Source organism: Ranitomeya imitator, chromosome 4, assembly GCF_032444005.1.
Source record: "Ranitomeya imitator isolate aRanImi1 chromosome 4, aRanImi1.pri, whole genome shotgun sequence".
NCBI classification, from domain to species: Eukaryota; Metazoa; Chordata; class Amphibia; order Anura; family Dendrobatidae; genus Ranitomeya; species Ranitomeya imitator.
In genome coordinates, this window is record NC_091285.1 from 384,822,996 (window position 1) to 384,843,505 (window position 20,510).

Below are 20,510 nucleotides of genomic sequence, written 5' to 3' on the forward strand. Positions count from 1 at the left end.
GAGGATTTGATAAATCCGCAGTGCCAAACCACTGTGGATTTACCGCGGTTTTTCTGCGCATTTCACTGCGGTTTTACAACTGCGATTTTCTATTGGAGCAGTTGTAAAACCGCTGCGGAATCCGCAGAAAGAAGCGACATGCTGCGGAATGTAAACCGCTGCGTTTCCGTGCAGTTTTTCCGCAGCATGTGCACAGCGATTTTTGTTTCCCATAGGTTTACATTGAACTGTAAACTCATGGGAAACTGCTGCGGATCCGCAGCGTTTTCCGCAGCATGTGCACATACCTTTAGAATTAGGCTATGTGCACACGGTGCGGATTTGGCTGCAGATTCGCAGCAGTGTTCCATCAGGTTTACAGTACCATGTAAACATATGGAAAACCAAATCCGCTGTGCCCATGGTGCGGAAAATACCGCGCGGAAACGCTGCGTTGTATTTTCCGCAGCATGTCAATTCTTTGTGCGGATTCCGCAGCATCTTACACCTGTTCCTCAATAGGAATCCACAGGTGAAATCCGCACAAAAAACACTGGAAATCCGCGGTAAATCCGCAGGTAAAACGCAGTGCCTTTTACCCGCGGATTTTTCAAAAATGGTGCTGAAAAATCTCATACGAATCCGCAACGTTGGCACATAGCCTTAGGGTTAGCGGTGTGTTGGGGTTAGGGTTGTGGTTAGGGGTGTGTTGGGGTTAGGGTTGTGATTAGGGTTATGGCTACAGTTGGGATTAGAGTTAGGGGTGTGTTGGGGTTAGTGTTGGAGTTAGAATTGAGGGGTTTCCACTGTTTAGGCACATCAGGGGGTCTCCAAACGCAACATAGCGCCACCATTGATTCCAGCCAATCTTGTATTCAAAAAGCCAAATGGTGCTCCCTCACTTCCGAGCCCCGACGTGTGCCCAAACAGTGGTTTACCCCCACATATGGGGTACCAGCATACTCAGGACAAACTGCGCAACAATTACTGGGGTCCAATTTCTCCTGTTACCCTTGAGAAAATAAAAAATTGCTTGCTAAAACATCATTTTTGAGGAAAGAAAAATGATTTTTTATTTTCACGGCTCTGCGTTGTAAACGTCTGTGAAGCACTTGGGGGCTCAAAGTGCTCAGCACATATCTAGATAAGTTCCTTGGGGGGTCTAGTTTCCAAAATGGGGTCACTTGTGGGGGGTTTCTACTGTTTAGGCACACCAGGGGCTCTGCAAACGCAACGTGACGTCCGCAGATCATTCCATCAAAGTCTGCATTTCAAAAGTCACTACTTCCCTTCTGAGCCCCGACGTGCGCCCAAACAGTGGTTTACCCCCACACATGGGGTATCGGCGTACTCAGGAGAAACTGGACAACAACTTTTGGGGTCCAATTTCTCCTGTAACCCTTGGGAAAATAAAAAATTCTGGGCTAAAAAATTATTTTTGAGGAAAGAAAACGTATTTATTATTTTCACGGCTCTGCGTTATAAGCTCCTGTAAAGCACTTGGGGGTTCAAAGTGCTCACCACATATCTAGATAAGTTCCTTTGGGGGTCTAGTTTCCAAAATGGGGTCACTTGTGGGGGGTTTCTACTGTTTAGGCACACCAGGGGCTCTGCAAACGCAACGTGACGCCCGCAGACCATTCCATCAAAGTCTGCATTTCAAAAGTCACTTCTTCCCTTCTGAGCCCCGACGTGTGCCCAAACAGTGGTTTACCCCCACACAAGGGGTATCAGCTTACTCAGGAGAAACTGGACAACAACTTTTGTGGTCCAATTTCCCATGTAACCCTTGGGAAAATAAAAAATTCTGGGCTAAAAAATTATTTTTGAGGAAAGAAAACGTATTTATTATTTTCACGGCTCTGCGTTATAAACTTCTGTGAAGCACTTGGGGGTTGAAAGTGCTCACCACATATCTAGATAATTTCATTTCGGGGTCTAGTTTCCGAAATGGGGTGACTTGTGGGGGGTTTCTACTGTTTAGCCACATCAGGGGCTCTGCAAACGCAACGTGACGCCCGTAGAGCATTCCATCAAAGTCTGTATTTCAAAACGTCACTACTTCACTTCCGAGCCCCGGCAAGTGCCCAAATAGTAGTTTACCCCCACATATGGGGTATCACCGTACTCAGGAGAAACTGGACAACAAATATTGGGGTCAAATTTCTCCTGTTACCCTTGGGAAAATTAAAAAATTCTGGGCTAAAAAATTATTTTTGAGGAAAGAAAACGTATTTATTATTTTCACTGCTCTGTGTTATGAACTTCTGTGAAGCACTTGGGGGTTCAAAGTGCTCACCTCACATCTAGATAAGTTCCTTTCGGGGTCTAGTTTCCAAAATGGGGTCACTTGTGGGGGGTTTCTACTGTTTAGCCACATCAGGGGCTCTGCAAACGCAACGTGACGCCCGCAGAGCATTCCATCAAAGTCTGCATTTCAAAACGTCACTACTTCACTTCCGAGCCCCAGCATGTGCCTAAACAGTGGTTTACCCCCACATATGGGGTATCAGCGTACTCAGGAGAAACTGGGCAACAACTTTTGGGGTCAAATTTCTCCTGTTACCCTTGGGAAAATACAAAAATTGCGGGCTAAAAAATCATTTTTGAGAAAAGAAATTTTTTATTTTATTTTCATGGCTCTGCGTTATAAACTTCTGTAACATAGTAACATAGTAACATAGTTAGTAAGGCCGAAAAAAGACATTTGTCCATCCAGTTCAGCCTATATTCCATCATAATAAATACCCAGATCTACGTCCTTCTACAGAACCTAATAATTGTATGATACAATATTGTTCTGCTCCAGGAAGACATCCAGGCCTCTCTTGAACCCCTCGACTGAGTTCGCCATCACCACCTCCTCAGGCAAGCAATTCCAGATTCTCACTGCCCTAACAGTAAAGAATCCTCTTCTATGTTGGTGGAAAAACCTTCTCTCCTCCAGACGCAAAGAATGCCCCCTTGTGCCCGTCACCTTCCTTGGTATAAACAGATCCTCAGCGAGATATTTGTATTGTCCCCTTATATACTTATACATGGTTATTAGATCGCCCCTCAGTCGTCTTTTTTCTAGACTAAATAATCCTAATTTCGCTAATCTATCTGGGTATTGTAGTTCTCCCATCCCCTTTATTAATTTTGTTGCCCTCCTTTGTACTCTCTCTAGTTCCATTATATCCTTCCTGAGCACCGGTGCCCAAAACTGGACACAGTACTCCATGTGCGGTCTAACTAGGGATTTGTACAGAGGCAGTATAATGCTCTCATCATGTGTATCCAGACCTCTTTTAATGCACCCCATGATCCTGTTTGCCTTGGCAGCTGCTGCCTGGCACTGGCTGCTCCAGGTAAGTTTATCATTAACTAGGATCCCAAAGTCCTTCTCCCTGTCAGATTTACCCAGTGGTTTCCCGTTCAGTGTGTAATGGTGATATTGATTCCCTCTTCCCATGTGTATAACCTTACATTTATCATTATTAAACCTCATCTGCCACCTTTCAGCCCAAGTTTCCAACTTATCCAGATCCATCTGTAGCAGAATACTATCTTCTCTTGTATTAACTGCTTTACATAGTTTTGTATCATCTGCAAATATCGATATTTTACTGTGTAAACCTTCTACCAGATCATTAATGAATATGTTGAAGAGAACAGGTCCCAATACTGAAGCACTTCTGTGAATCTGTGAAGCACTTGAGGGTTCAAAGTCCTCACCACACATCTAGATTAGTTCCTTTGGGGGTCTAGTTTCCAAAATGGGGTCATTTGTGGGGGATCTCCAATGTTTAGGCACACAGGGGCTCTCCAAACGCAACATGGTGTCCGCTAATGATTGGAGCTAATTTTCCATTTAAAAAGCCAAATGGCGTGCCTTCCCTTCTGAGCCCTGCCGTGCAACAAACAGTGGTTTACCCCCACATATGGGGTATCTGCGTACTCAGGACAAACTGGACAACAACATTTGTGGTCCAATTTCTCCTATTACCATTGGCAAAATAGGAAATTCCAGGCTAAAAAATCATTTTTGAGAAAAGAAAAATTATTTTTTATTTTCATGGCTCTGCATTATAAACTTCTGTGAAGCACCTGGGGGTTTAAAGTGCTCAGTAAGCATCTAGATAAGTTCCTTGGGGGGTCTAGTTTCCAAAATGGGGTCACTTGTGGGGGAGCTCCATTGCATAGGCACACAGGGGCGCTCCAAATGCGACATGGTGTCCGCTAACAATTGGAGCTAATTTTCCATTCAAAAAGTCAAAAGGCGCGCCTTCCCTTCCGAGCCCTGCCTTGTGCCCAAACAGTGGTTTACCCCCACATATGAGGTATCGGCGTACTCGGGAGAAATTGCTCAACAAATTTTAGGATCCATTTTATCCTATTGCCCATGTGAAAATGAAAAAATTGAGGCGAAAAGAATTTTTTTGTGAAAAAAAAGTACTTTTTCATTTTTACGGATCAATTTGTGAAGCACCTGAGGGTTTAAAGTGCTCACTAGGCATCTATATAAGTTCCTTGGGGGGTCCAGTTTCCAAAATGGGGTCACTTGTGGGGGAGCTCCAATGTTTAAGCACACAGGGTCTCTCCAAACGCGACATGGTGTCCGCTAACGATGGAGATAATTTTTCATTCAAAAAGTCAAATGGCGCTCCTTCCCTTCCGAGCCTTACCATGTGCCCAAACAGTGGTTTACCCCCACATGTGAGGTATCGGTGTACTCAGGAGAAATTGACAAACAAATTTTAGAATCCATTTTATCCTGTTGTCCATGTGAAAATGAAAAAATTGAGGCTAAAATAATTTTTTTGTGAAAAAAAAGTACTTTTTCATTTTTACGGATCAATTTGTGAAGCACCTGGGGGTTTAAAGTGCTCACTATGCATCTAGATAAGTTCATTGGGGCGTCTAGTTTCCAAAATGGGGTCACTTGTGGGGGAGCTCCAATTTTTAGGCACACGGGGGCTCTTCAAACGTGACATGGTGTCCGCTAAAGAGTGGAGCCAATTTTTCATTCAAAAAGTCAAATGGCGCTCCTTCCCTCCCAAGCCCTGCCGTGCGCCCAAACAGTGGTTTACCCCCACATATGAGGTATCAGCGTACTCAGGACAAATTGGACAACAACTTTCGTGGTTCAGTTTCTCTTTTTACCATTCGGAAAATAAAAAAATTGTTGCTGAAAGATCATTTTTGTGACTAAAAAGTTAAATGTTCATTTTTTCCTTTCATGTTGCTTCTGCTGCTGTGAAGCACCTGAAGGGTTAATAAACTTCTGGAATGTGGTTTTGTGCACCTTGAGGGGTGCAGTTTTTAGAATGGTGTCACTTTTGGGTATTTTCAGCCATATAGACCCCTCAAACTGACTTCAAATGTGAGGTGGTCCCTAAAAAAAATGGTTTTGTAAATTTCGTTGTAAAAATGACAAATCGCTGGTGAAATTTTAACCCTTATAACTTCCTAGCAAAAATAAATTTTGTTTCCAAAATTGTGCTGATGTAAAGTAGACGTGTGGGAAATGTTATTTATTAACTATTTTGTGTCACATAACTCTCTGGTTTAACAGAATAAAAATTAAAAATGTGAAAATTGCGAAATTTTCAAAATTTTCGCCAAATTTCTGTTTTTATCACAAATAAACACAGAATTTATTGACCTAAATTTACCACTAACATGAAGCCCAATATGTCACGAAAAAACAATCTCAGAACCGCTAGGATCCGTTGAAGCGTTCCCGAGTTATTACCTCATAAAGGGACACTGGTCAGAATTGCAAAAAACGGCAAGGTCTTTAAGGTCAAAATAGGCTGGGTCATGAAGGGGTTAACCATACCATACTGGTGCAGATACGATCATTGCATTTTAATGAAATGTCGCGGAGACCAAAAAAACGTAATTTAGGTGTTCTGACTTTTTTTCTCACTATGCTGTTTAGCAATCAGGTTAATTCTTTTTTTATTGATATATCGGGCGATTCTGAATATGTCGATATCAAATATGTGTATGTTTGATACACTGGGTGGCGCTCACAGCAAGCTGGCACTGACAACCTTAGAGGTCTCCAAGAGACCTCAGGTTGTTATGCTAACACACCGGTGACCCGCGATCGCGTGACAGGGGACACCGGTGTGCGGATTTCCGGCCTAATGCAGCTGTCACAATTTTGACAGTGGCATTTAACTGGTTAATAGCTGCGGGTGTATCGCGATTCCACCCGCGGCTATTGCAGGCACATGTCAGCTGTTCAAAAAAGCTCACATGTCCCTGGAAAGATGTGGGTTCATCGCCGGAGCCCACATCAAAGGGAGGGAGTTCGACATCAGCGTAAATGTATGCCCGATGTCGGTAAGGGGTTAATATTAAGTGGTAGAAATAGATATAAAATAATAATGAGCAGAATTAAGTTTCGTTGATTGGCTCAGCCCTCCACAACAATCATGGCCTCATGTGGCCCCTTGGGCAAATTAATTGCCCACCAATTAATCCCATAAATACTAAAAAAACATACCAAATAATGGCAATGAAACAGTGACAACTCGTACAAGTGCTTTAAACACTAATAAAAAAAATAATATATTGTATATTGTCTATATTGTCACATACTGTACTCCAGACCAAATTAGCTCATTATAAGTCAATGGCACACAGTTCGCATATGGCTTACCAGCAATGTGCAAGTCTTTTTCATGGATCATTTAGCGTTATTAGGATAGAAAACTATGTTCAACCTTTTATTATTTGTTAATTTGTTCATGCAAGAAACAGATGCCATAAGGATGTAAAACAAACAAACACATGGATTCCATACAGATGACAATATGGATTAAACATTCAAAGGATTTTAGATATATTTGTGTGCCTATTATGCACTGTGAACCCTAAGTGGAATTCATTCAAATATCATTTATTTACAGTACAGGCCAAACGTTTGGACACACCTTCTCATTTATAGATTTTTCTGTATTTTCATGACTATGAAAATTGTACATTTGCACTGAAGGCATCAAAACTATGAATTAACACATGTGGAATTATATACTTAACAAAAAAGTGTGAAACAACCGAAAATATGTCTTATATTCTAGGTTCTTCAAAGTAGCCACCTTTTGCTCTGATGACTGCTTTGCACACTCTTGGCATTCTCTTGATGAGCTTGGCATTCTCTTGATGAGCTTCAAGAGGTAATCACCGGGAATGGTCTTCCAACAATCCTGAAGGAGTTCCCAGAGATGCTTAGCACTTGCTGGCCCTTTTGCCTTCACTCTGTGGTACAGCTCACCCCAAACCATCTCAATTGGGTTCAAGTCTGGTGACTGTGGAGGCCAGGTCATCTGGCGCAGCACCCCATCACTCTCCTTCTTGGTCAAATAGCCCTTACACAGCCTGGAAGTGTGTTTGGGGTCATTGACCTGTTGAAAAATAAATGATGGTCCAACTAAACGCAAACCGGATGGAATAGTATGCCGCTACAAGATGCTGTGGTAGCCATGCTGGTTCAGTATGCCTTCAATTTTGAATAAATCCCCAAAAGTGTCACCAGTAAAGCATCCCCACACCTCCTCCATGCTTCACGGGAACCATGACGGGAAACATGTAGAGTCCATCCGTTCACCTTTTCTGCGTCGCACAAAGACACGGTGGTTGGAACCAAAGATCTCAAATTTGGACTCATGAGACCAAAGCACAGATTTCCACTCGTCTAATGTCCATTCCTTGTGTTCTTTAGCCCAAACAAGTCTCTTCTGCTTGTTGCCTGTCCTTAGCAGTGGTTTCCTAGCAGCTATTTCACCATGAAGGCCTGCTACACAAAGTCTCCTCTTAACAGTTGTTGTAGAGATGTGTCTGCTGCTAGAACTCTGTGTGGCATTGACCTGGTCTCTAATCTGAGCTGCTGTTAACCTGTGATTTCTGAGGCTGGTGACTCAGATAAACTTCTCCTCAGAAGCAGAGGTGACTCTTGGTCTTCCTTTCCTGGGGCGGTCCTCATGTGAGCCAGTTTCTTTGTAGCGCTTGATGGTTTTTGCCACTGCACTTGGGGACACTTTCAAAGTTTTCCCAATTTTTCAGACTGACTGACCTTCAATTCTTAAAGTAATGATGGCCACTCGTTTTTCTTTACTTAGAATTTGTATTATGGCAAAAAAAGCATCTAACAGTCGATTCAGTAGGACTATCAGCTGTGTATCCACCAGACTTCTGCACAACACAACTGATGGTCCCAACCCCATTTATAAGGCAAGAAATTCCACTTATTAAACCTGAAAGGGCACACCTGTGAAATGAAAACCATTCCCGGAGACTACCTCTTGAAGCTCATCAAGAGAAAGCCAAGAGTGTGCAAAGCAGTCATCAAAGCAAAAGGTGGCTACTTTGAAGAACCTAGAATATAAGACATAATTTCAGTTGTTTCACACTTTTTTGTTATATAATTCCACATGTGTTAATTCATAGTTTTGATGCCTTCAGTGTGAATGTATAATTTTTATAGTCATGAAAATACAGAAAAATCTTTAAATGAGAATGTGTGTCCAAACTTTGGTTTGGAATGTATATGCTAACTTTAAAGGGATAGATCACCCCCATAGGATAGATTATCAATATCACAGAGGTCCCTATTGATCAGCTGCTAACAGCTTCAGCAACCCTGACTGTAAAGAGGGAACAGATGCGGCACAGCACAGCTCTGATGGCTGAGTAGTGTCCGGTCTCAGGTGCCACAGCTGGACTCCTACTATACAGTGAAGAAAGCCATGCTGAACTCCTGGAGCTAAACAGAGTGAGGTGCTGGGTGTCAGATCCCCACCAATCTGATAGTGAGGACCCATGGTGAGGATAAGTCATCAATATTGTATAACCTTCATAAGTACATTGATGATAGTAAGTGTATCTGAGAGTTCAGGACAGCTTTGCAGATGTACAGCAGAAATAAAGGAAAATAGAAACATCATCTGGGATATTGTGATTTTTCTTATTGTTGCTTAATATCACAGATACTTACTTCTTCAGAACAGTAATTTCATTTTCTATGCTGCTTTCTTTTCCCTTTAGTGCTTTCTTTGGAATACACTTCACAGCAAAAAGTTTACCAGTTAGCTTTTCATCAGCTAGAACAACTTCTGAAAATGCCCCCCTATGGAGAAAGAAAAAGCAAGAAGTTAGTTATTTTGCTAGAAAGATTTACTATATTTACATTTTATAGAAGTGTAAAATGATCTTGCACTATTCAGGTCTCCCCACGTTTAGGAAATCAGAATGAAATCATCATGCTACAACATCGACTCCTTGTTTTTCTTTTCTTTATCAGGAATCTTTAATGCTCAGTTGATTATAGGGTGTCCGACTGTAGTCTATTCAGGAACCAGCAGCAAGTGTTCAATTCCCCTGCAATTACATAGTTACCAGTGAAAAGCACGGGCTAAGGATCTAATGCACTTACATGGCAAGTCCTGCAAATCTATAGACGCTTGGCGTTAACACTCTCATCTCTAGTTAATAGCTAATGGTCCTAAGGATTTTTTCGAAACTGGGTTTTCTAAACCAATAAATCCATTTTATATCAGATAGTAATTTGATGAGGGTTTCCTTGAGTTTCCATTACAAGTTTCAAAACCTACATACAATAATTACTCTATTCTGTATTGTAAGCCCACTGTGAACATGGGCTAATGTGAGGGGTTAGGAAGTCAGCACTATGGTCAAAATAGAAGTAAATAATTAAATAGGTTGTCCACTACTTTTTCATTGATGAGCTATCAATGTTTGATTGGTCTGGATCCGACACCAGGCACCCCCGCTGATCAGCTGCTCTTGGTGTCGGCAGCTGCGTGATTGCGTAGTTTCTCCGTCTTCTAATAATGGTCATGCCAGAGTGCTGCACCTCGGCCTCCTAATCTAATCAAATCAAAGGGAGGCGGATGTGTAGCACTCTGCTATGGCCACTATCAGAAGACAGAACAGCTCCGCAATCATTACATTCCGACAGGCTGAGAGCAGCGGGGACGCTGGGCGTAGGATCCCAGCCAATCACACATTGACAATCGTGCATCATTTTCGGGCGTGTCTGCCTCCTGTAGGCATACACTTCCGAAAACCGTGCACGGCAGAGCTCTTGTTTGGTCTGCCATCACCATTTAGGGCGTATGCCCCGACGGGAAATACAAAACGTATTGTGAAAGCCCTCTAAGGATAGGTCATCAAAGAAAAAAGTAGTGGACAACCTCTTTAATGTTGGCATCCCACCAAAAATGCCGAATTTTGTAAAATGCACTGGAGAAATTTGCAACGCCTTTAGTGTTGTTAATAACTTCTGTTTCTGAGCCACATGGACTAGGTCTCTTAAAAACTAATTGAAAGAGAATTTGTCACTTCACTGTTTTCTGAATGTCTTGTTACTTTATCTAAAATCTGGGTATCTCAACATTGCATTGGTAGTTCTAACATATCTAATGTTTTATGATTTGTGTATTGCTAAGTAGAAGTAATATTAAATATTGAATGCATCCCCCGAACACATGTCCACAACAGAAGGGTGCCACAGGCATATCTTTATCGAAGCTGCGCTCACTTCATGGGCTCTTCCCATTGCTAGCGTCCCTTTAACTTCCATCAAAGCGTTTTCTGACTCAACAGCACATCTATAAATAAGCATTTAGAAATCTAGACATAGCAAGCTATAGTTCGTCTTGTCTGTACAAATGTGTTCTTATAGTTGCTGGTATTTTGGATGAGATTGTAAAAGAATATAATATAATGCAGTACAATAAAATCCATGCATACAGATGCCTATTCTAACAAGCTGCTCATCGATCACGTTACAGCAGGATATTCTGTGCTAAAAATGAACTGTGAACTGTATTGTGGCATATGGTAAAACAGGTGCACCCTCAGTGTCTTCAATCCTGCCAGATCAGGACATAGGGGTGGAATTGGCTCTAGTTTTTGTAATAGGGTCTCTAAAACCAGATCCCAGCACTATGCCTCATTAAAGAAAACGGCACCTCCAATTCAGAAAGCCCTATATTTTTTTGCAAAGACATAATTTCATTCTAGCTACCTTCAGTCATCCCTTAGGGTATATTTCCACGGTCAGGGAACACTGCGGGTTTGACGTTACAGCATAATGGAGGGGATTTCATGAAATCCCATCTCCACTATGCGTTCAGAGACTCAGGCGCCAGACATGCGTATCCGGAAACTCACCTAGTGAAGGAAAAGGTTGCTATTCTACAGAAGAGATGGGTGAGAAAGGCGTATCACTCAACGTTCTCAAATTATGCCAGAGGTGTGTCAATTTTGATACACGTTAGTGTTCCGTTTGAAGAGATTGAGGTAACCACCGATAAAGACGGCCAATTTGTGTTTTTAGTATGCAAGATATTTAACAGGTTAATTTGTATTGTGTCAATTTATATTCCACCACCATATTCCAAGAAAAAGATACAGGAGATTCTGGAAATTACGGGTAGGTGGGATGGGGTGCCCCTCCTTATAGTGGGGGATGTGAACAATATATCTAATGATCACTGGGACAAGGGTAGACATGCGGAGTTGAGAAGTGAAGGGAACTCTACTCCTTTTGGAAATTATCTAAGAGAAATAGGATGGATAGATTTGTGGCGGGTGCGTAATCCTAGGACATATGCCTACTCATGTTATTCAGCAACATACGGATCTTTATCTCGCATTGATGTGGCTTTGGGAAATGGGGGGGTGAATAATCTAATACATGAGGTGGAGTATAGGCCTAGAGTAATATCGGACCATAGCCCAGTACTGGTCTCGGTACAAATGACAGGGAAGAGTGGTCTGACGGGGTTGGGATGGAAATTTCACCCCTCCTGGCTACAGTATTTGGATATGGAACAGGTGGGAACTGAACTCGGGGAGTTTTTCAGGATTAACGAAGGGAGTGTGGGGAATCTTGTAGTGTGGGACACCATGAAGGCATACCTGAGAGGAATTTTATTCCGGGACATCTCGAAACATAAAACTAAGTCTAAAATTCAAGACAATGCAGTGATGGAGGAGCTGAGGGTGGCGGAAGAGACACTGGCCTCTCAGAATTCAAGAGAAGCACAACTTCGTATGAGGGCGGCTCAGGTAGCGGTCGATGAACTCCATATGCGTAGGGCAGATAGGTTGAGAGCCTTTCAAAAGGAAACATTTTATTCTGAGGGAGAGAAGGTGGGACATTTGCTCTCGGTGGTGGTTTCTGCGCAGCGGGATTCTTAACATGTATACTCCATAAGAACAGAGGAAGGTAAAACGGTTACTCGGGGGGGGGAAATTTTAGACGTTTTTCGGAGATTTTATAGTAAATTATATTCCTCTAGGGTGGATAAAAGTCCTGAGGAAATGAATAGTTATTTGAAAGAGGTTGACTTACCCAGACTAGTTAGAGAGGAAAGGGAGTGGATGGATAGACCGCTTGGGGAGGAAGAATTGAAGGCGGCTTTGGCGAATATGGCGGGGGGCAAGGCTCCGGGGACGGACGGTATCCCAGTAGAGGTTTATAAAATTCTTAATGCAGAGTTAATGCCCAAATTGGAGCGAGTGTTCTCTGAGTCGTTGGAGAGGGGAGTGCTGCCCCCATCAATGAGAGAGGCCATTGTGGTGGTTATTCCTAAAGCTGATAAAGATCCTCAACAGCCGGAGTCGTATAGACCAATTTCACTTCTAACGGCTGACATAAAGATTTTGGTGAAGGCCCTGGCGAACAGGCTGTCCCAAGTGATCGATAAATTGATTCACCCAGACCAGTCTGGCTTTATGCCCAATAAATCCACAGCAATTAACTTGAGAAGGCTATTTTTAAATATGCAAATTCCTGCAGACAATGCCGGAAAAAAAGAGTTGTGGTGTCTTTAGATGCCCACAAGGCCTTTGATTGTGTGGAGTGGAGTTACTTGTGGTCGGTACTGGATCGCCTGGGGTTTGGTCCAGAATTCATCTCCTGGGTTAAGTTGCTGTACTCGTTCCCAACGGCAAAAATTAGAGTTAATAATAATTTGTCAGAGAGTTTCCCGCTGTTTAGGGGTACCAGACAGGGGTGTCCGCTGTCCCCGTTGCTCTTCGCTCTGGCCGTGGATCCGTTAGCGGCTAAAATAAGAGGTGCTCAGGAGGTTAGAGGTTTCATCTATGGTAGGAGGGAAGACAAAATTGCATTATATGCTGACGATATTTTGTTGTTCCTGGAGGATTCTGAAAGGTCCCTGTGCAATGGGGTTGCTTTGATTGAGGAGTTTGGTCGGTTTTCGGGTCTCACAATAAACTGGGATAAGTCTTGTATGTTGTTGATTGAGGGGGACAGTATGGGCAGTGGAGAGAGGGCGATAACCACGAAATTAAAGATTGTTCAAAAATTCAAATATTTGGGTATTCAGATTGCTCTTCCTCTAACTACCTTTGAGGAACTGAATTTAAGTCCGATAATGCAGAAAATTCGTACCAAGATTGCGGCATGGAACAAATTACATTTATCAGTGGTTGGTAGGGTGAACCTCTTAAAGATGATTGTAATGCCACAGTTGTTGTACGTGCTACATAACTCTCCCATTTGGATTACACAGTGCAGATTCCGTAAGATTAGGTCTCTGTTAGGGGAATTAATATGGGGAGGAAAGAGTCCTAGGTTTAAACAGGAGATACTTCAGAGGGCCAAAACAGAGGGGGGTCTTGCACTTCCTAATCCATGGCTATACTTCTTAGCAGCACAGTGTCAACATCTCAAAGGATGGGGGGAGGAGGCAGGGAGTGTGCAAATACCTAATAGCTTGAGGTTCTTACTACAGGCAGACGTTTTGAGTGAGTTTGGAGGGAGGACAATTCAAAAAAATGGGTTCACAGGGGTGCACTATCAGATTAATTCACAGAGTATGGGAAAAAGTCAAACTCATTAGGGAAGTGAATGGGTTCACCAGATTCTCGCCTATTTGGGACAACATTTATCTACCGGAATTTAGGCAGAGGGAGGGTTTTCACTTTTGGTCTGCAGCAGGTATTAAACGGCTGGGGCAGCTGATAAGTCAGGGCAGACTTAAAACATTTTTAGGAGTTGCAGGAAGAATTTCAGTTGCCACGGTCTGAATTGTTCCAGTATAATCGTATCTCTCATGCTTATCAGGCACAGAATAAAAGGGGAGCCAAAGTGGTACAGATTGATCTCATGCTCGACTATATCCTTAAGAATAGCTGCACGAAGGGGGCGATTTCAGAAATATATGGGTTTCTACTTTTTTCTTCCCTGGAAAAATATCCCATCCGAGCCAAAGGGAAATGGGAAGCTGAATTGGGAATAATTGACAATGATAGATGGGAGTGGGTCCTAGAATATGTGCCCAAGATATCAATGAGTGAACCAGGCAGGCTATCACAGTTATTCGTAATCCATAGGGCCTATAGAACCCCTGACAGGTTGTTCCAGGCTGGGCTTAGGCAGAACTCGGAATGCCCTCGGTGCTCACAATCCCAGGCGGGGATATTGCATATGATGTGGCAGTGCCCTAGACTGTCCTCTTTCTGGATAGTTGTTTTAAATCGTATTGAACTGGTGTATGGATGTTCTGTCCCTAGGGTTCCACTGACTTGCATATTGGGATATGTGGAGGAAATTGTTACGGACAACATGTTTAAAATAGCTATTGCACGATTGTTAGTCATTGCTAGGAAATTGATCGCCAAATTTTGGATTAGAGAGGAACCTCCAACAAGAAGAGACTTTCTTAAGCAAACGGAGCATATACTTACTTTGGAGAAAAGTATCTACACGAAAAGGAATAAGCTGGACATCTTCCACAAGCTGTGGCAACCGTGGATGGACTTGAATTAGGATGATAAATGAAAATATAGGGAGCCTAGTATTCAATGGAAATATAACGGATGTTTATTCAAATGTTTGTATGATGATGGGAAGTGGGGTGGCTCTGGCTGAGGTCTCTGGGGTTGGGCGGGGTGGGGGGGCCCTGGGTCGGGGGGAAAAAGTTATCTGTAAATGTTTAATTAAACATTGTCATGAGAAATATTCTGATTGTTTATTCTTTGCGGATAATAAAAATCTATCTGATAAAAAAAAGACATGCGTATCCGGACATACGCCACATCTTTATAGACCGCCGCATGTCTATTTATGATGCGGAGGCGCTCCGTCTCCGCAGAGTAAATTTCCCATATACTTTGGGTATGTTTCCACTGAGCGTATTGCTTGAGTTTTTGCTGCGGATTGGACGATGCATACAGCTGCAGCGTCCAGATGTTACAGCATAGTGGAGGGGATTTTATGAAACATGCAGGTGGCGGACCTGCATAACCGGACATGTGGCGCGTCTTTATAGACCACAGCATGTCTATTTATCTTGCAGAGACGCTCAGTCTCCGCAAGATAAATAACACAGTCTATGTATAGGATGCGGTGATTTCGCATGTGTTCAATGAACACACGCGGAATCACGACACGTGTACTAAAGGGCTTTCGGCGGAGCGGGTTATCCGCTGCATCCAAAGCGTTGCCAATACGCCCTGTGGAAACCCTAACATTAGATGTGGTAAAACCGCATCTAATTATTAGTCACATGCGTAATAAGTGCAAAAACGCAGCTTACTACGCATGCAAACTAATTTAAATAATCTCTTACCTTGTGACAGCCGGAAGTCCGCATCCACTGCCGTTCTCGCAATGACTGAGCTCACCGCGAGAACTGCCGTGCACGTGACCACCGGGGTTACCTCCGATCACTAGGCTGGTTCTCACGATCAGCTGATTGTGAGAACTGCAGTGCAGGTGACTGACGGAGAGTAATCTCCGGCGGTCATCTACAAGCTCTGCTACATCTGGATGTCCGGCATCAAGATGTAGCAGAGCTGGACTCGTCGTGGGACACTCGTTATTAAGGACTACGTCAGATCAGGGAGTATTTGTGTTGCTTTATTTATTTATTTTGCAAGAGAGCGGGGGATTCGGGGAATTAGTAGAACAATAAAGATGGGAAAACTGTGTTGTGTTTCATTTCATTAAAATACTTTATTCTGGCTGTGTCATAATTTAACCTGTAATAACTATAGGATTAGTAATGGATAGGTGTCTCATTGACGCCTCTCCATTACTAATGGGCTTGATGTCACAAACATTTCGAGAATTCGCCCTTTTCTTACTTTCGACTCTGCAAAAACTCTTACTGTTTCACTTATTCATTCTCGTCTGGACTATTGTAACTCTCTACTAATCGGCCTCCCTCTTACCAAACTTTCCCCGCTCCAATCTGTGCTGAATGCTGCTGCCAGGATCATATTCCTCACCAACCGTTACACCGATGCCTCTACCTTGTGCCAGTCAATACACTGGCTACCCATCCACTCCAGAATCCAGTACAAAACTACTACCCTCATCCACAAAGCACTCCATGGCTCAGCACCACCCTACATCTCCTCTCTGGTCTCAGTCTACCACCCTACCCGTGCCCTCCGCTCCGCTAATGACCTCAGGTTAGCATCCTCAATAATCAGAACCTCCCACTCCCGTCTCCAAGACTTTACACGTGCTGCGCCGATTCTTTGGAATGCACTACCTAGGTTAATACGATTAATCCCCAATCCCCACAGTTTTAAGCGTACCCTAAAAACTCATTTGTTCAGACTGGCCTACCGCCTCAATGCATTAACCTAACGATCCCTGTGTGGCCTATGTTCTCATTCACTTTATGCAGTTAATAGCCCTCTGTCGTTACTGCTACATACTTAGGCAATTAACTGGTTCATGCAGCTTTACATGAACACCCGAGCCTTACACTATGGCCGGTCCGAATAACTAAAGCAATTGTTACCATCCACCTCTCGTGTCTCCCCTTTTCCTCATAGTTTGTAAGCTTGCGAGCAGGGCCCTCATTCCTCCTGGTATCTGTTTTGAACTGTATTTCTGTTATGCTGTAATGTCTATTGTCTGTACAAGTCCCCTCTATAATTTGTAAAGCGCTGCGGAATATGTTGGCGCTATATAAATAAAAATTATTATTATTATTATTACATTACAAAGATGACATTAACCCCCAAACTATTCCCCCACTTTCCACCGCTACAGGGCAAGTGGGAAAAATGAGGCTAAGTGCCGGAATTGGAGCATCTTAGAGATGCACCATTTCAGGGGCGGATGAGAGCTGGTGTTTGTAGCTGGGAGGGCAATATCCATGGTCCCTTCATAGGCTATTAATATCAGCCCGCAGCTGTCTGCCTAGCCTTTGCTGGTTATTAACCCCTATCTGACCTTGGACGGGATAGTACGTCCAAGGTCAGATCCCCTGCTTTGATGCAGGGCTCCGCGGTGAGCCCGCACCAAAGCCGGGACATGTCAGCTGTTTTGAACAGCTGACATGTGCCCGTAATAGGCGCGGGCAGAATCGCGATCTGCCCGCACCTATTAACTAGTTAAATGCCGCTGTCAAACGCAGACAGCGGCATTTAACTACCGCTTCCGGCCGGGCGGCCGGAAATGACGTCATCGCCGACCCCCGTCACATGATCGGGGGTCGGCGATGCGTCTGGATGGTAACCATAGAGGTCCTAGAGACCTCTATGGTTACTGATTGCCGGTGGCTGTGAGCGCCACCCTGTGGTCGGCGCTCACAGCACACCTGCATTTCTGCTACATAGCAGCGATCAGCAGATCGCTGCTATGTAGCAGAGCCGATCGCGTTGTGCCTGCTTCTAGCCTCCCATGGAGGCTATTGAAGCATGGCAAAAGTAAAAAAAAAAAGTTGAAAAAAATGTTAAAAAAAATAAAAAAAATATAAAAGTTTAAATCACCCCCCTTTCGCCCCAATCAAAATAAATCAATAAAAAAAATATCAAATCTACACATATTTGGTATCGCCGTGCTCAGAATCACCCGATCTATCAAATAAAAAAAAGCATTAACCTGATCGCTAAACGGCGCAGCGAGAAAAAAATTCGAAACACCAGAATTACGTTTTTTTGGTCGCCGCGACATTGCATTAAAATGCAATAACGGGCGATCAAAAGAACGTATCTGCACCGAAATGCTATCATTAAAAACGTCATCTCGGCACACAAAAAATAAGCCCTCAACCGACCCCAGATCACGAAAAATGGAGACGCTACGAGTATCGGAAAATGGCGCAATTTTTTTTTTTTTAGCAAAGTTTGGAATTTTTTTTCACCACTTAGTTAAAAAAATAACCTAGTGATGTTAGGTGTCTATGAACTCGTACTGACCTGGAGAATCATAATGGCAGGTCAGTTTTAGCATTTAGTGAACCTAGCAAAAAAGCCAAACAAAAAACAAGTGTGGGATTGCACTTTTTTTGCAATTTCACCGCACTTGGAATTTTTTTCCTGTTTTCTAGTACACGACATGCTAAAACCAATGATGTTGTTCAAAAGTACAACTCGTCCCGCAAAAAATAAGCCCTCACATGGCCAAATTGACGGAAAAATTAAAAAGTTATGGCTCTGGGAAGGAGGGGAGTGAAAAACGAACACGGAAAAATGAAAAATCCCATGGTCATGAAGGGGTTAATTATAGGGGGACCCCCACATCATTTTTTGGGGGTCCAACTATTTTAATAGCCAATAAAGGCTAAGTATACAGCTGTGAGCTGATATTAATAGCCTGGGAAGCTCCATGGGTATTACCGCCTTCCCAGGCTGTAAAGATCGGCCCCCAATCAATGGCTTTCCCTCTGCTGGTTTTGAAAATTGCACGGGAGCTCACGCCATTTAAAAAAAAAAATGATTTATTTAGTTTAAAAAAAAAAAAAAAGAGGAAAGGACAGTACATATTCCTGTGTGGCCGGTGTCACACTTGCGAGTGTGATGCGAGTCTCTCGCATCAACACCCGGCACTCGGGACTGGAGTGTGTGGCTACATGTATTTGTATGCAGCCGCACGCTCCGGTCCCGAGTGCCGGCGGCAGTGCCAAGTGTTGATGCGAGACAATCGCGTGAGTTTCTCGCATCACACTCGCAAGTGTGACACCGGTCCGTCATGTACTTCCGGATGTGACACCAGATTCAACATTTGTAAATTAGTTTGCATGCATAGTAAGTTGCGTTTCCGCAGTTATTACCCATATGACTAATAATTAGATGCGGTTTTATCGCATCTAATGATAGTGTATGGGAAATTTACGCTGTGGGGATGGAGCATCTCCGTATCGTAAATGGACATGCTGCGGTCTGGAGAGACGCACCGCATGTCCGTTACGCAGGTCTGCCGCCTGCGTCTTTGAACGCATAGTGGAGATGGGATTTCAAGAAATCCCATCCACTATGCTGTAGCATCTGGCCGCTGCGGGTTGGACGCTGCAGATGTACGCAGCATCCAATCCGCAGCGTTTACTAACTGTGTGCACGTACCCTATCTGCAAACAGGAAATCACTTTTTTTCCTTCCCAGAAGCCAACTTTCAATAAGCTTTATTTCAAGTAAAAAACGCATGTACTCAAAAAACGCATCAAAAACGCATTCGGAAAAAACGTATCAAAAACGCAGGTGACCTGTCAGTGACCACAGATGCAGATTTCACCTATGTCAAATCCTGAGCAAATACTAAGCCAATCCTGACCGTGGAAACAAACCCTCAGGGAAGTTTAGCGCATATTGTTTTATTACATGATCATGAGTATGCAGGGCTCTCCCTGGTGATAGCGGAAGGCTATTCGATTATTTAACCATTCACTATAAGTCTGCACATTGTTAGTAATCTATGCAGGGGATTATGGACAACAATCTATTACAAAAATGGAGCTCCAGTCGCTAAATAGATGCATTAAAAAATGTTCACATAATTTCATTACTACTAGATTAAGAAAGAAAGATCATATCCAAGGGTAGACAATCAATTTAGAATGTATCAAGAGAGAGCAATTGTTGCATGATTGCTGGATCAACAGTGAAAATCTAATAACTGCCGGTCAGAGAGTGGTGGTTCCCACGCTGTCAAAAGACAGTGTGAGCGCTCGGCTGTGATCGGAGGTATAAACTTGTGTCAGCTGATGGCACAACTGCTTCCATCATCTGACACTTGCTGCCGCTAATAACAGCGATAGCAGGAGTGGCAGATGGGAGTATTCATCTGCTGCTCCTGCGCTGTAAATAAATAATTTTTTAAAAACAGCATGAGTTCCCCTGTATTTTTGTTAACCAGCCAGGCAAAACTCACAGCTGGGGTTGCTGTCAGCTTTAGCAAGGCTAATTACCGTATTTTTCCGACCATGAGACGCACTTTTTTTCCTCCAAATTTGAAAGGAAAGTGTGGGTGCGTCTTATGGTACGGATGTAGCATGTGGGGAGGGGGGCAGCAGTGAGTGGGATCGCACTGTTATCCCACTTCAGAATGTCCCCGCTGCCCAGAATCAGGCTGGAGAAACCATGTGCTCCCGATGATTAAGTGCAGTGAATATTCATTAGCCGCTCCCCGCCCACCTATCAGCTGAGTGTGAGCCAGGAGCAGCAAATGCTTAAGCAGGGACACACATGGCTTCTCCAGCGCTGATTCCTGCAGCAGCTGGGCAGGTCTGTGTGTTTGGGGGAGA

At 43.4% G+C, this 20,510-nt stretch overlaps 1 protein-coding gene across 2 annotated transcripts in view; it reads right to left on the bottom strand.

Moving 5' to 3' along the window:
* Positions 1-20,510, bottom strand: part of CAMK1D (calcium/calmodulin dependent protein kinase ID) — a 431,917-nt gene that overhangs the window by 212,696 nt on the left and 198,711 nt on the right. For both annotated transcript variants that reach the window (XM_069765212.1, XM_069765213.1), the window contains exon 2: positions 8,969-9,100. In XM_069765212.1, the coding sequence (XP_069621313.1) occupies positions 8,969-9,100 (132 nt within the window). The remainder of the gene's footprint in view (positions 1-8,968; positions 9,101-20,510) is intronic.